This window comes from Eptatretus burgeri, chromosome 1, assembly GCF_056783735.1.
Source record: "Eptatretus burgeri isolate ZD-2024b chromosome 1, Ebu_testis_v1, whole genome shotgun sequence".
NCBI lineage: Eukaryota > Metazoa > Chordata > Myxini > Myxiniformes > Myxinidae > Eptatretus > Eptatretus burgeri.
Window position 1 is genome coordinate 94,111,712 of NC_140961.1, and position 12,500 is coordinate 94,124,211.

Below are 12,500 nucleotides of genomic sequence, written 5' to 3' on the forward strand. Positions count from 1 at the left end.
TCTCTCTCCATGTCTCTCTCCATCTCTATCTCCATGTCTCTCTCTATCTCTATCTCCATCTCTATCTCTCTCTCTCTCCATCTCTCTCTCCATCTCTCTCTCCATCTCTCTCTCCCTCTCCCTCTCCCTCTCCCTCTCCCTCTCCCTCTCCCTCTCCCTCTCCCTCGTTCTCTCCCTCTCGTTCTCTCCCTCTCTTTCTCTCTCGCTCTCTCCCTCTCTCTCTCTCTCGTTCTCTCCCTCTCTCTCTCTCGCTCGTTCTCTCTCTCTCTCTCTCGTTCTCTCTCTCTCTCTCTCTCTCTCTCTCTCGTTCTCTCTCTCTCTCTCGTTCTCTCTCTCTCTCGTTTCTCTCTCTCTCTCGTTCTCTCTCTCTCTCTCTCTCTCTCTCTCTCTCTCTCTCTCTCTCTCTCTCTCTCTCTCTCTCTCTCTCTCTCTCTCTCTCTCTCTCTCTCTCTCTCTCTCTCTCTCTCTCTCTCTCTCTCTCTCTCTCTCTCTCTCTCTCTCTCTCTCTCTCTCTCTCTCTCTCTCTCTGTGTCTCTCTCTGTGTCTCTGTCTCTGTCTCTGTCTCTGTCTCTGTCTCTGTCTCTGTCTCTGTCTCTCTCCCTCATCCTGAACAAAACGTAGGATTATACATGTGCAGATATGTTCATAAAAGAATGGTCGATTTTGAAAGGTTGTGTTTGTGTTCTCATCACAGAATAACGGCTTGCTGAGTTTTGAGGAAACATCATCCAAGGTTGTTCCTCAGCTCAACCTGCAACTCTGGGACAATGACACCTTTTCAGCTGATGATAATTTGGGTAATGTTTTACAATGAGACCTCTTCCAAGCAATGGGGTTGGGAAAGGTCTAACCTTAACCCCCATAATGCCCTACATCTACGATCCTTCCTGTTATATGAAGAATGTACATATTTATTATTTTACTTGCCAAGAGAAACCATTTTGTTGACTTCATTCCTACCTACCTCACCCCACCTTCACTCTTGCCTACATTCACTCCACCCTCACTCCTGCCAGCACTCATTCCATCCTCACCCATCCCTGCACTTGCTCCACTCTTAAAGTTCTGACTTGAACCCAAGCTAACATTTATGGCGAGACATTAAGATTGCAGTCCATTGACAATCGTCATCAAACTTGGCAGAACTAGAGCAATTGTCTCATGAATGGGAGAAGATTTTCACCATCTCACTGGGCAAAGCAAGTCAAGATTGATCCAAAAAGACTCATAGCAGTCATTGCTGCAAATGGTGCTTCCACCAAATACTGACCGAAGGGGCTGAATACTTTTACAACCAGTGAATTTTGATTTGTACAAGTGTTTTTGCGGATATTTCTGACATGTAACCACCTTCAACTATGTGTTTAGTTTGATCTCTTCAGTTATGAATATATCAGTTCATTTGGAAAAATCGTTTCTACATAATTCGTAAATCATATAAATGTCGTGTATTTGGAAGTGGGTGGATACTTTTTCAGGTCACTGAAGAAACTATCCACTTTTTGATGTTCCCCTGACTGTTTCCATGTAAATTTAGAAGCAAAAAAGAATATTTAATAAGCCTGCCATCTTCCCCTCATGGCCACCGATTCTCATGTGGTGTTCCTCAATGGGCCCACACTGCTTTTAAACCTTTCCTTACCTCTTATATACTTAAGGAATGTTTTGCTGTTGTGTTTAATATTCTCGTCTTTGTCCTTTTAATATTCCCCTTTGGCCTGCTGAGTTGTTTACTTCACTCGTCTCTGCTTTTTTGTACATCGATATGATATGGACTCTCGTCCTGTTGTTTTGGGTTTCAGGAATGCCTTGTGCTTATCCCTAATTATACACCATATCTCTCTGCTCAACCACCCCGGTCTCATTTTGCCTCTACCTTGACACCCCACTGACACCTCACATTCCTACTCTGCATCCTCCACATTTGCTCCTTGAAGGTTTCCCATTTATCTGATGCAGACCTCCCCCTCATTAACTTACCCAATTTAAATCTCCAAAATTACTTCTCATACTCCCAGTTTGCTTTCTCGAAATCGAACCGCCTAATACCACTGGCCCAAACTTCACATCTCAATATGAGAGTTGTGTTCACTGCATTGCGGTCACTTGTCCCCAGATGCTCTTCCACCTTCACCTCCTCCACCATTTTGAGCTCCAACACAGCACACCTCCTCTTGGGCTTTTGTACAAACTGGATTAAAAAAACAATCCTTGACTGAAACTAGGAAATCCTCATCTACTCTGCCCTTTCCCTGTTCCTGGACCCAATCTATCCCTGGCAAGTTAAAATCCCGCAAAGTCAATACAAACCCCTTATCACATGCCCTTCTGAATTCTTCAGATATCTATATTTCCTGCTCTTCCCTCACACCAGGAGCCCAATAAAAGCTTCTGACAAGTACATTACTTTTCTTGCAGTCTCTAATCTCCATCCACACAGAATCATCTACATTAATTACATCCTTCATGTCATGCCTTTCTCTCGATACAGTACTGTCTTTCACCCAGATTGCCACACCGCCTCACTTTTTAGGTCATCTCTACCGAAATGACTGAATAAAGCCGGACCAAATGTAGGTCCGTCCGTCCATACGTTCGTCCGTCCGTCAACAATTTTCTTTCCGATCTTGATGAAACTTAAGGCGCTGTCACACCTTGACGATTTCGCCAACATCTGCCTGACATATGCAAAATTTGTCAAAAACGCCAGCACATGTCAAATACCTTATGGGTAAGTTTGTATACGTTAACAGCACGCTGAAAAACACTGCCATACGTCGGAGTACGCTGGTTTTCATCGTTGTACTTTGCGGTTGTCCTCAAATTTTAGCATGCTTGAAATTTTACGACGTATGTCAGCGTATGACTCACACGTACCGATACGCTGGCCATAAGTTGTAGGCACGACATGCGATCGTTGACACACATCGACACACGTTACTTGTAAGTTACTCATAAGTCGAAACACGTCGAGGTAATGATTAGCGTACCCGAAACTTATTTATAACCTATGAGTAACGTGTTGTAGGCACATTACACGATCGTTGCACACACGTCGAGGCACATTACTTGTAAGTTATTCATAAGTCGAAACACATCGAGGTTATGCTTAGCGTACCCAAAACTTATTTCTAACCTATGAGTAACGTGCTTTGAACCTATGTGTAACGTACCTCCAACGCATATTGACGTATGTAGACGTATTTGATTGACGTCTTCCGGACGACCACAGAACTTACAGAACGTGTTTCTAATTTACAGCTACCATATAATGGCGTATTGGCAGCGTTGAAAAAAAAACAACAATAACTTCCGATATTTCCTCACGTGACGTTACGTCACGTCCGATTGCCTCTTCAGTTTGCTCATGTCTTATTCTTAGTTCCTCCTCTGTGAATATTTTCTGTTTGAGGATATTGTCACATCGACGTCGAAACTTAAAAGCAAATGTCTGAATATATTTTAAAATTCGTGATAGAATAAGTAAATAAAAATAAAAAACAACAACAACAACTTCAGATATTTCGTCACGTGCCTTCACGGAGCCAAGGAGAAAAAAAGAAAATGTGTCTTGCCAGAGAAAATAAGTTTTGGGTATGCTAAACATTACCTCGACGTGTTTCGACTTATGAGTAACTGACAAGGAACTTGTGTCGACGTGTGTCAACGATCGCATATCGTGCCTTCAACTTATTCCCAGCGTAGCGGAATGTGTGAGCCATACGGCGAGTACGTCGTAAAATTTTCAGCATGCTTGAAATTTCACGACGTACTAAACGAACCACGAAATATGACAGTGAACTTCGTCGTTTTTCAGCGTGCTCTTAACATATACACAACTTACCCATACCGTATTCGACGTGTGCCAGCGTTTTAGACACATTTTTCAGAGGTCGGCATACGCTGGCTAAATCGTCAAGGTGTGACTACGTTGTTGACACTTCCAATTCTCAGGCGGTTATGATTTCAATCGGCATGTGACAGGTTTTTAAGAGGCTACGCCATTAGTTCTTCGGCGATACGTGCAGCACGCTATGCCTAAGTTAAACTATCGTTGGGCATAGGTTGTGAATGCCGACAACAGGCTAAGCATTCGTTGGTATAAGTTATCTATAAGACAACGAAACGTTCTGTGCCCGTTACTAATATGTTATGCATACGACCAAAACTTTTTTTAAAAACCTCAAAACTTCAGCGTACGCCAACGTTGAACATACATTTTTATAATTTGCCATTGCTGGCTAAATCGGCAAGGTGTGACAGCGCCTTAAGTATGTGGGTAGAGGTCGATGAGTGTTGAACAACGATATAACTTTTGTCCGAGTTCAAGGTCAGGAGGTCACGTAAGTTACAAAAATCGCCATTTTCAAAACCTATCTCGTCTGCCATTCTACAAGATATTCGGCAACTGTTTATTGATTATGATCGTAAAAAATATTATCTTGTCTCTAACCGGACAGATTTTTGAATTTCCGTCCCGTTTGGCCGCTACGTAACCTGGAAGATGGTCAAAAACACCTCCCGGTACAAAGAAAACTTTTTACTTCCGATCTTGATGAAATTTGGTCTGTGGGTCGAGGTCGATGAGTGATACCCAACGACATATTTTTCCCCAGATTCAAGGTCAGGGTCAAGGTCACGAGGTCACGAAAGTTGTGAAAGTCGCCATTTTCAAAACCTATCTAGTCTGTCATTTTAGGAGATATCTGGCAACGGTTCATCGATTATGAGAGTAAAAACATTATAGAGATGACCGTCACCCCCACACGGGGGTCATTTTTTCTTTCTGATCACACCTATAAACTGTGTAGCCCTGAATTCCCATCCTCCAATTGGATTGCTTCCCAGACCGCGTCTCATTTACAGAAACAATATCATACCCCTCACCATCCACCTGAGCGTCCAGCTCTTCCATCTTCACATTCAAGCTCCTGGCATTCATATGAAAAACCTTCAACCTTTCCCTTCCATTCACTAACCCCTGCTGTCCCAACCCTCTGACCACATCATCAGCCTCTGGTCTAAATGGTCCCAATTTATTTCTCAAGAACCACCACAACTCTTGCTGCCCCCTTCTACTAAGTGCCCCGCCACCTGTCCGCATATGCTCACGATGACCACACAGGGATCCCCACATATTCACCAACACTGCCCCCTCCTTCCTACACCACCGTGCAACCACTGGTTTACATCCGTCACTCTAATAGAGATATCTGCACTGACTCCCACCCTTGGTAGAATCCCTGAAAAATTCACTTCAAACCCCAAAATTATTCCAATACTCTTCCAAAACACATACCTCCTTGTCAAAAGTTTTGAAAAGACCTTCTCCACGCCGTTCCCCCCCCCCTCCGCATGCACCACCAACTATGTCCCCGGCCCACATCCCGCCAAAATGTTATCCAACATTCCATCAATATCCGCTACCCCTGCCCCTCTAAAACAACACAACTCTATTTTTCGTGCATATATCTGCAAAAGGGAGAGACCACATATTCAATACCCTCATCCCAGACAAAACATCTCCCCGGTCACCCACGCACCCCCTCCCATCCACATCTGATGATGCCCACATTCATACACAGATGCACCACTGCCCCCATCATTTGCATGACCATCCTCGTGCACACTCACAGCACTCCCATTACTTCTTGCACCCACAGCACCCTAAACGCCGACCGCACTTACCGCAACCACAATGCCATCACTCCCATTTGAACCCCCCACCCCCAACCATACCACACTTTCCTTCACCCACACTCTCACCCATACTCATCACACCCAGACTGTCACCCATTCTCTCTGCACCTCCAATGCCAGCAGCACACTCAGTACTTCCATCATCACCTGCACCCTCCACACCAGTCATGCCACCCACACTTGATACACTCCAATGCCACCCACACTTTCACCAGAGCACAGCTATCATCAACCCACCCAACAAATACAATGGACTCTCTTCATCCGATCCCCTACCCTCTGACAAATCGAACAAAGATGTTAGCCCTTTCCTCATATTGTCCACCAAGAGTTTTAAACAAGCAACCTCCAAGCATTTGTCTGTCTCCACCAACCCAAACAGTGCCCACATTCAACATTCAATACATTGATCAGTATTTGTAGATTTGTCCACGGCCTTGCTCTTATTGAGTGACATCTGCTCAGTCTTGTCCTTTTCTTCCTTGGGTTTTGATTTCCCAGCCCCACCACCGGAAACGGGTCGATCACCACTATGCCTCGCCGACCTGATATCCGGGTGACCCATCTCTCCGGCATCACCCCTGGAGCAGCCCCCAATGTACTTTTGCCTGTCTTCCAGCCCCAAGCCAATGTGCTCACCTCCATGATGCTCCTCTCCAGAAAAATCAATGCCAAAAATTTGAACAGCCTTATCCCCTCAGCCTGACCACCCTCCCCCCCCCCCCACAAAAAATGGCCTCCCTCCTCAGGAGCACCGACGGCTCCCTTGAGGCCACTCTACCATCAGTTGAGAAAACTTCACCCATGTCATCAATCTGCCTGTTGGAAAAAGAGCTAAATCGTTACCGATAGCACCTCTCAGAGAAGACATCATGCTCAAACCCGCCATCAGGCCCCAAGGGAATCCCTGTTGAAGCGCCATATGCAGGCAGACCAGACTGCCAGTGAATGCATCACCGACCCTCTCTCTTAACCCTGGCAGTAGCAAGCTGACTGCAGCCCCAACTTTGCGAAGGGATTGGGTAAATGTGCCTTGCCCTCCCCGAAAGATGTTTGGCTGATGCTGCTGCCTTGTTAGACTCTCTGGATCGCTTCTTGGCCTTTGTGATATTGAGCAGATCTGATTCATCATTCAGTGAATGGTTGAATCAGTTTGTGATGGTGCAACCAAAGCCCCTTCTTGCATTTTCCCCAGCATGATGCCTCCTTAAAGTGCCAAATTGCACAATGATGTCATGCTGCACTCTATTTATGCAGGATGTGCCAGCCATGCTCCTCCCACATGTGGAAAAACATGAAGGGGTAGGTTCAGGACTATGTCGCATAAAACCGCAGGCCGACTCAAAACCCGAACAGCCTCTGCTCCTCCAACACAATGTCCTGCAGCTTGGTCAGGTTAAAAGGTTTGTAAAGTATATCTCACCACGATGTTCCTGAGTTCCAATGCTCAATCCCAGTCAGGTGCAATGAACAATGAAAAGACGCCATCAACCAATCGCCATCTTATTCTTCTTCCTGAGTTATCCATTCTTTCAACCTTTCGATAGCATTTCCTTCAGCAAAGAGGACCCTCCATCACAACTATCTCTGATATTACCCACATCAAACATTTATCACATTGTTTCTAACAAACTTCCTCTCGTCTCCTTGTTCCCCTGTTTACTAGCTCTCTATTGACTTGTTTCCTAACCAGCCAGCTTCTCACTACCTTTCTTTCTCGAAAAAAAAGAAGAACGTACAACTCAACGATCTGCCAAAACAAGCCTTAAAATGCATGCTTTTAAATAGAAACAAAATACATATAATTAACTACACATCTGCTATAAACATTACTATAACTTTAAATCAAAGTCTGGTGTTGGCTTAGTGGTTTGGGTGGCTGGCTTGGGATCTTAGGGTCCTGAGTTTGAGCCCCGTTGGCCACTGAATTAACACCAGGTGAGATTGATTCAGCCTGTCATCCTTCCAAGGTCAGTGAAATGAGAACCAGTAAACTGGTATCTGGGCACAGCATCAGCAGCATCGTTGTACCCCAACAAAAGGATAGCTACCTGGCAGCCAAGCTGCCATATTCAAGAGGAAGAATAACTTTAAATCGCATCAAATACACCAAACCTCACACAAAATAATGACGACAAAGACAAAAAAACAACAAAAAATAAGCACATCACGTTCTGCGTTGAGTGCCAAATTTACCAATTGGAAGCCCAACACTGGAAACTGGAAATCAATTATGAATTACTGACTTCTTTTTTTTTTAAGTTCACGCTTCACAATTCTTGCATTTACCACCAGAGAAATAATTATTTTGCCGTAGCCCAACTGTGTGGCGAAAGAAGATTCCGTCCGCATCACCGAAGTTCCGCAAGGAGCATTGATAATTATAAAACGTTTGCATTGACCCGGTGTTGTGGGAAATGTCTATTTCCGCTGGTTGCACAAATTAAATGTATTTTAATTTTGGCTAATCATTATACTGGGAGGTTAATGAGTTATGTCATGACTGTTCACTTCAGATGCTTTTTTTTTCTAACAAATTTGCTTTTCCACATGTTAATACAGAGTACTGTAATTATAGAAATAATGTAATGAGCAATGAAGTGCATATGTTCTTACATTTGAAGAATGTAAATTGAGTGTTTTATAACCAAAGTTACACATTGCAGGAAAAACAAAAGGGTAGTCTGATAATATTAGCCAGACAACTTTCGGTAATTGGTCTTGTAATCAGATTAAATTGTTGCTTTTATTTGCAAACAGCAATGCAAGGTCAAATTTTGCATGACAGCCATGATGGCCGATTCCTTAACAATCACCCTGATTTTATTTTCAACTTTTATTCTGGCCTGTGGGTCTGACTGGCTATATCATGTTCTTGGCTTACATATTATGTCACTGTCCTTCTTTGACTGTTTTTTCCCAGAATGCACTGTGATTTAATATTGAGGCTATACAATTAACATGGCCACAATATGATTGATGCCACAATGAGCATGGATTTATTGTTTGCATTCCCCTGTACAGGGAACCTGACGTTGGACCTGAACTGCATGCCTGTTGCTGCCAAAGAGCCTGAAATCTGTAGCCTGCGTCAGATCCCTGCAGCCACATTATCAAAAAAAAAGAGGCAGAGCATCGAAATGATGTCTCTTTTTCATAAAAAGAGCATCAAGGGGTGGTGGCCCTGTTATTCAAAAGAGGGAAACACATGGACATTGATGGTCAGTGATCTTGAATTGCTTCTCACTTTTGGGTGTTCATTGATTAATAAATAGCTTTTAAGTTGTTTTCAAATGGATATAGCATGTAATAACAGACATAACTGCAAATGAAATGAAGGATGACAGATGCAGAAAAGCATAATTTTATGCTGGTGACTGTCTCGTAACCTTATGAAGGTTATTTGGGAGTCAGTGACATTTATGTGGCCAAAGGACTTGGTTGTGCCTGCATCTCTTGTCTGGACTGGGTTTCAGAGCAGGCATGGGTAACAAAACACACTATAATAATGAAGGTACCGACTTTACCACCAAATATATGTGTGTATGCATGGGTTATGAAGACGATTTCCATCTACAATGGTTTGCTGTTATGACCTCTGCCACCAAAGGTTGACGGAGGTTATATTTTCACCACTGTACATCTGTCTGAGAGCAGGATATCTCAAAACAATTGAATACAGTTTCGGACTAAATTTGGTGGACAGGTTGGGTGTGTGAAAAGGATGAATGGATTTGATTTTGGTGAAGAGCCGAATCCAGATCCAGATCCAAGAATTTTCAATTTTTTAAGTGAAAAAAAAAATGAAGACCAATGAGCCAGGGAATCACATCCATGGAGTGATTTAACTCCCATCCGGTTGGTTGGAAGGACAATATATATATATATATATATATATATATATATATATATATATATATATATATATATATATATATATATATATATATATATATATATATATATAGCCTGGTGTTGGTGCAGTGGTTAGGGCAGTGGCTGCGGTCCTGAGGCAGCATCCAAAAGGTTCTGAGTTCAAGCCCCGTTGGGCCACTGGATTAATACACCAGGGGGTTGACTCAGCATGTCATCCTTCTGAGGTCGGCGAAATGAGTACCAGTATACTGGGCCGGTGTATACCCTGGTTAAAATAGGTGTACCATATCCCTATGTCATAAGAGGCGACCAGGGTTGCGTCAGGAAGGGCATCCGGCGTAAAACATGTGCCAAATCACTATGCGGATCATACGGATGATCTGCTGTGGCGACCCCGAACAGGAGCAGACAGAAGAAGAAGAAGATACATATATATATATATATATATATATATATATATATATATATATATATATATATATATATATGTATATATATATATATATATATATATATATATATATTTGGCTGACTTGTATTGCAGTTCGTGGTGCAGCAGCTGACACTTTTTTTTTCTTTTTTTTTTAACAGATGACAGTTCTTTGTCTTTCACAGACAGAAACTAAGCAGGATGTAGATATTTTAACTTGAATGTCTTATTTCCGAGCTACAATTCAGGAACGTCATTTAATTCGATAGTGGATTCAGAAACAGGGTTGGTACATAGCAGGCTCCCCCTGTTGATCAGGAACTTGACAACAAGTTATGCTGTGAGATGAGTTTAAGGGCTTCACAGCAGTTAAGAGGTGATATTTGGGGATATTTTGCAATTAACACACAGCCTAGCCAAACCAGAATATAACTTGGTGTCTCCGCAGTTAATACACCGCAAGATAGCCTGAGAATAGAGACTTGAATTTGAACTGGAGTTTGCCAAATGCCCAGGGAACATTATAATTGTCAATTTGGAACACATGCTGAGAACGTAACTCACACGTGTCCGCTGGTAATTTATTCGCACACGCAGATAAGCGATCATCCCACAATCACAGGAATAACTAGAAGGGCACTCTCCAACATTGCGACGTCACCAGATATGCTTCCGCCCACATTATTACATCATTATACATACTTGTACCAAGTTTGATTTAAATCCCCAAACCCAGATTCAAAACATTCAATAATTCTTGCTGCAGGACCATGCGTCCGATCAGGTTGAAATTTGAAACAAATATTCCCCATGACAACTGGATCATAATTGTGAAGTCTCATGTTGATTGATGAAGTGGTTCAAGAGAAATAATCTTCAAAAAATCATAGATGCCAAACCATGTGACCTTTGACGTCATCGGTGGAGAACTTTTTGTTCTTCATGGAGAGGTGATCAGACCTGCAAAGTCTTGCCTGGATCTGTTCAACCACTTCGGAGATTTTTGAAGGTTTTTATGAAAAAAAAGAAGAATGGCTGCCAAACAATGTGACCAATGACGGCATCAATTATTTCCCCTTTTACAATTTAGCCCGAGATGATCTTCAAACATTTTGATACTTATCGGATAACGTGTTCAACGTATGCAATTATGACGTCATAACGAAATCACTTAAGACCATCAAAAATATCACACTTATTTCCCATGGGGAGCACTTGACATGTGCCAAGTTTCAATTTTTTCCATGGGGTGGTTTCGGAGATACAGAGGTCCAAAGTTTTTCCTTTTTTCCAATATGGCTGCCACACCACGTGAACTGACCTATGACATCATAATTATCAATAAAACGTTCTACATGAGTAGTCGCACCTATTTTGAAAATTTTGTGTCAATCGGATAAGTGGTTCCAAAGAAAACAGAGAAAATTAGTACTGACGGACGGACGGATGTACGGACGGACAACCCAAAAACATGATTCCTCCAGTGACTTCGTAAACAGAGGCATATAAAGTTTAACAAGATGGGAAAATGAAACAAAAGCAGGAAGCACAAAAAGCAACAACCACAGTCACATAAATTAATGTGAAGAACTTTCCAGAAAATAAATCGGGGTGAATACACTTGAGAGAAAGATAAAATTTACGTGAGCAGTCTGACTATGCTCTGGAGTGCTTTGCAACACTGTTGGAAAAAGATTGATTCAAACGTCCAGATCAGAAAATAAATCATGCTTATTAACTACTAGCAGGGGTACCCGGCATTGCCAGGTTGTTAGTGGATAACTAACATTTTGCCCGGTAGGTAACCAAAGTCTTTACCGGTCACCGCTTGTTGCCTGGTTATGTTTTAACCCTGTTGGCATTTGGAAGAAATCAATGTTTTTTCTTTTTTTTTGGGTGCCCAAAACATGTCCCTACCCCAACTAAGGAACAGAGTCAGTTCGCATTTTAATATTACCTTTCACATAGCTACAAAGGCTTAGGCATGATAGCACAATTAAAGAAATTTTATTTTCTTGCTTATCAGGCACTTGCTGATGAACCTCTGAAAGTTTCCAGAGCATCCATTCAGCCATCTCTGAGAAAAATGGCGACACACACGGCTCTCTTATCATACTGTATCGATAAAGTCAGAAGATGAATCATACTTATTAACAACAAAGATTTTGGTCGCGTCTACCTTACCGTTTCCTTATTGACGCAGACTCACTCGATAGGTATTCGGACAAACAGAAGGAAAAGGTAGTTAGAAGATGGAGGGGGAGGGGAGGATAAAAAATAAAAATAGGACCACTGGACCTGGAGCTTATCTGGGTCATGGCCGAATGTTGTAACCCAAATTTGGTGGCATTCTGACTGGTTGGTCCAGAGAAGGAAGATTTTTGAAGGAACTCACGGGACCACCGTTTTGATACACTTCCGGTCATGTGATCAGCATGGCCTCCACAATTTAACCTCAGGACCCTGTACTATTAAGGTAAACCGAATTTGATAG

General features: G+C 42.5%; 1 protein-coding gene across 2 annotated transcripts in view; it reads left to right on the forward strand.

Moving 5' to 3' along the window:
- Window positions 1-12,500, forward strand: part of LOC147034978 (myoferlin-like) — a 424,490-nt gene that overhangs the window by 389,774 nt on the left and 22,216 nt on the right. For both annotated transcript variants that reach the window (XM_085891822.1, XM_085891829.1), the window contains 2 exons: window positions 695-797; window positions 8,725-8,921. In XM_085891822.1, coding sequence (XP_085747948.1) covers window positions 695-797; window positions 8,725-8,921 — 300 coding nt within the window. The remainder of the gene's footprint in view (window positions 1-694; window positions 798-8,724; window positions 8,922-12,500) is intronic.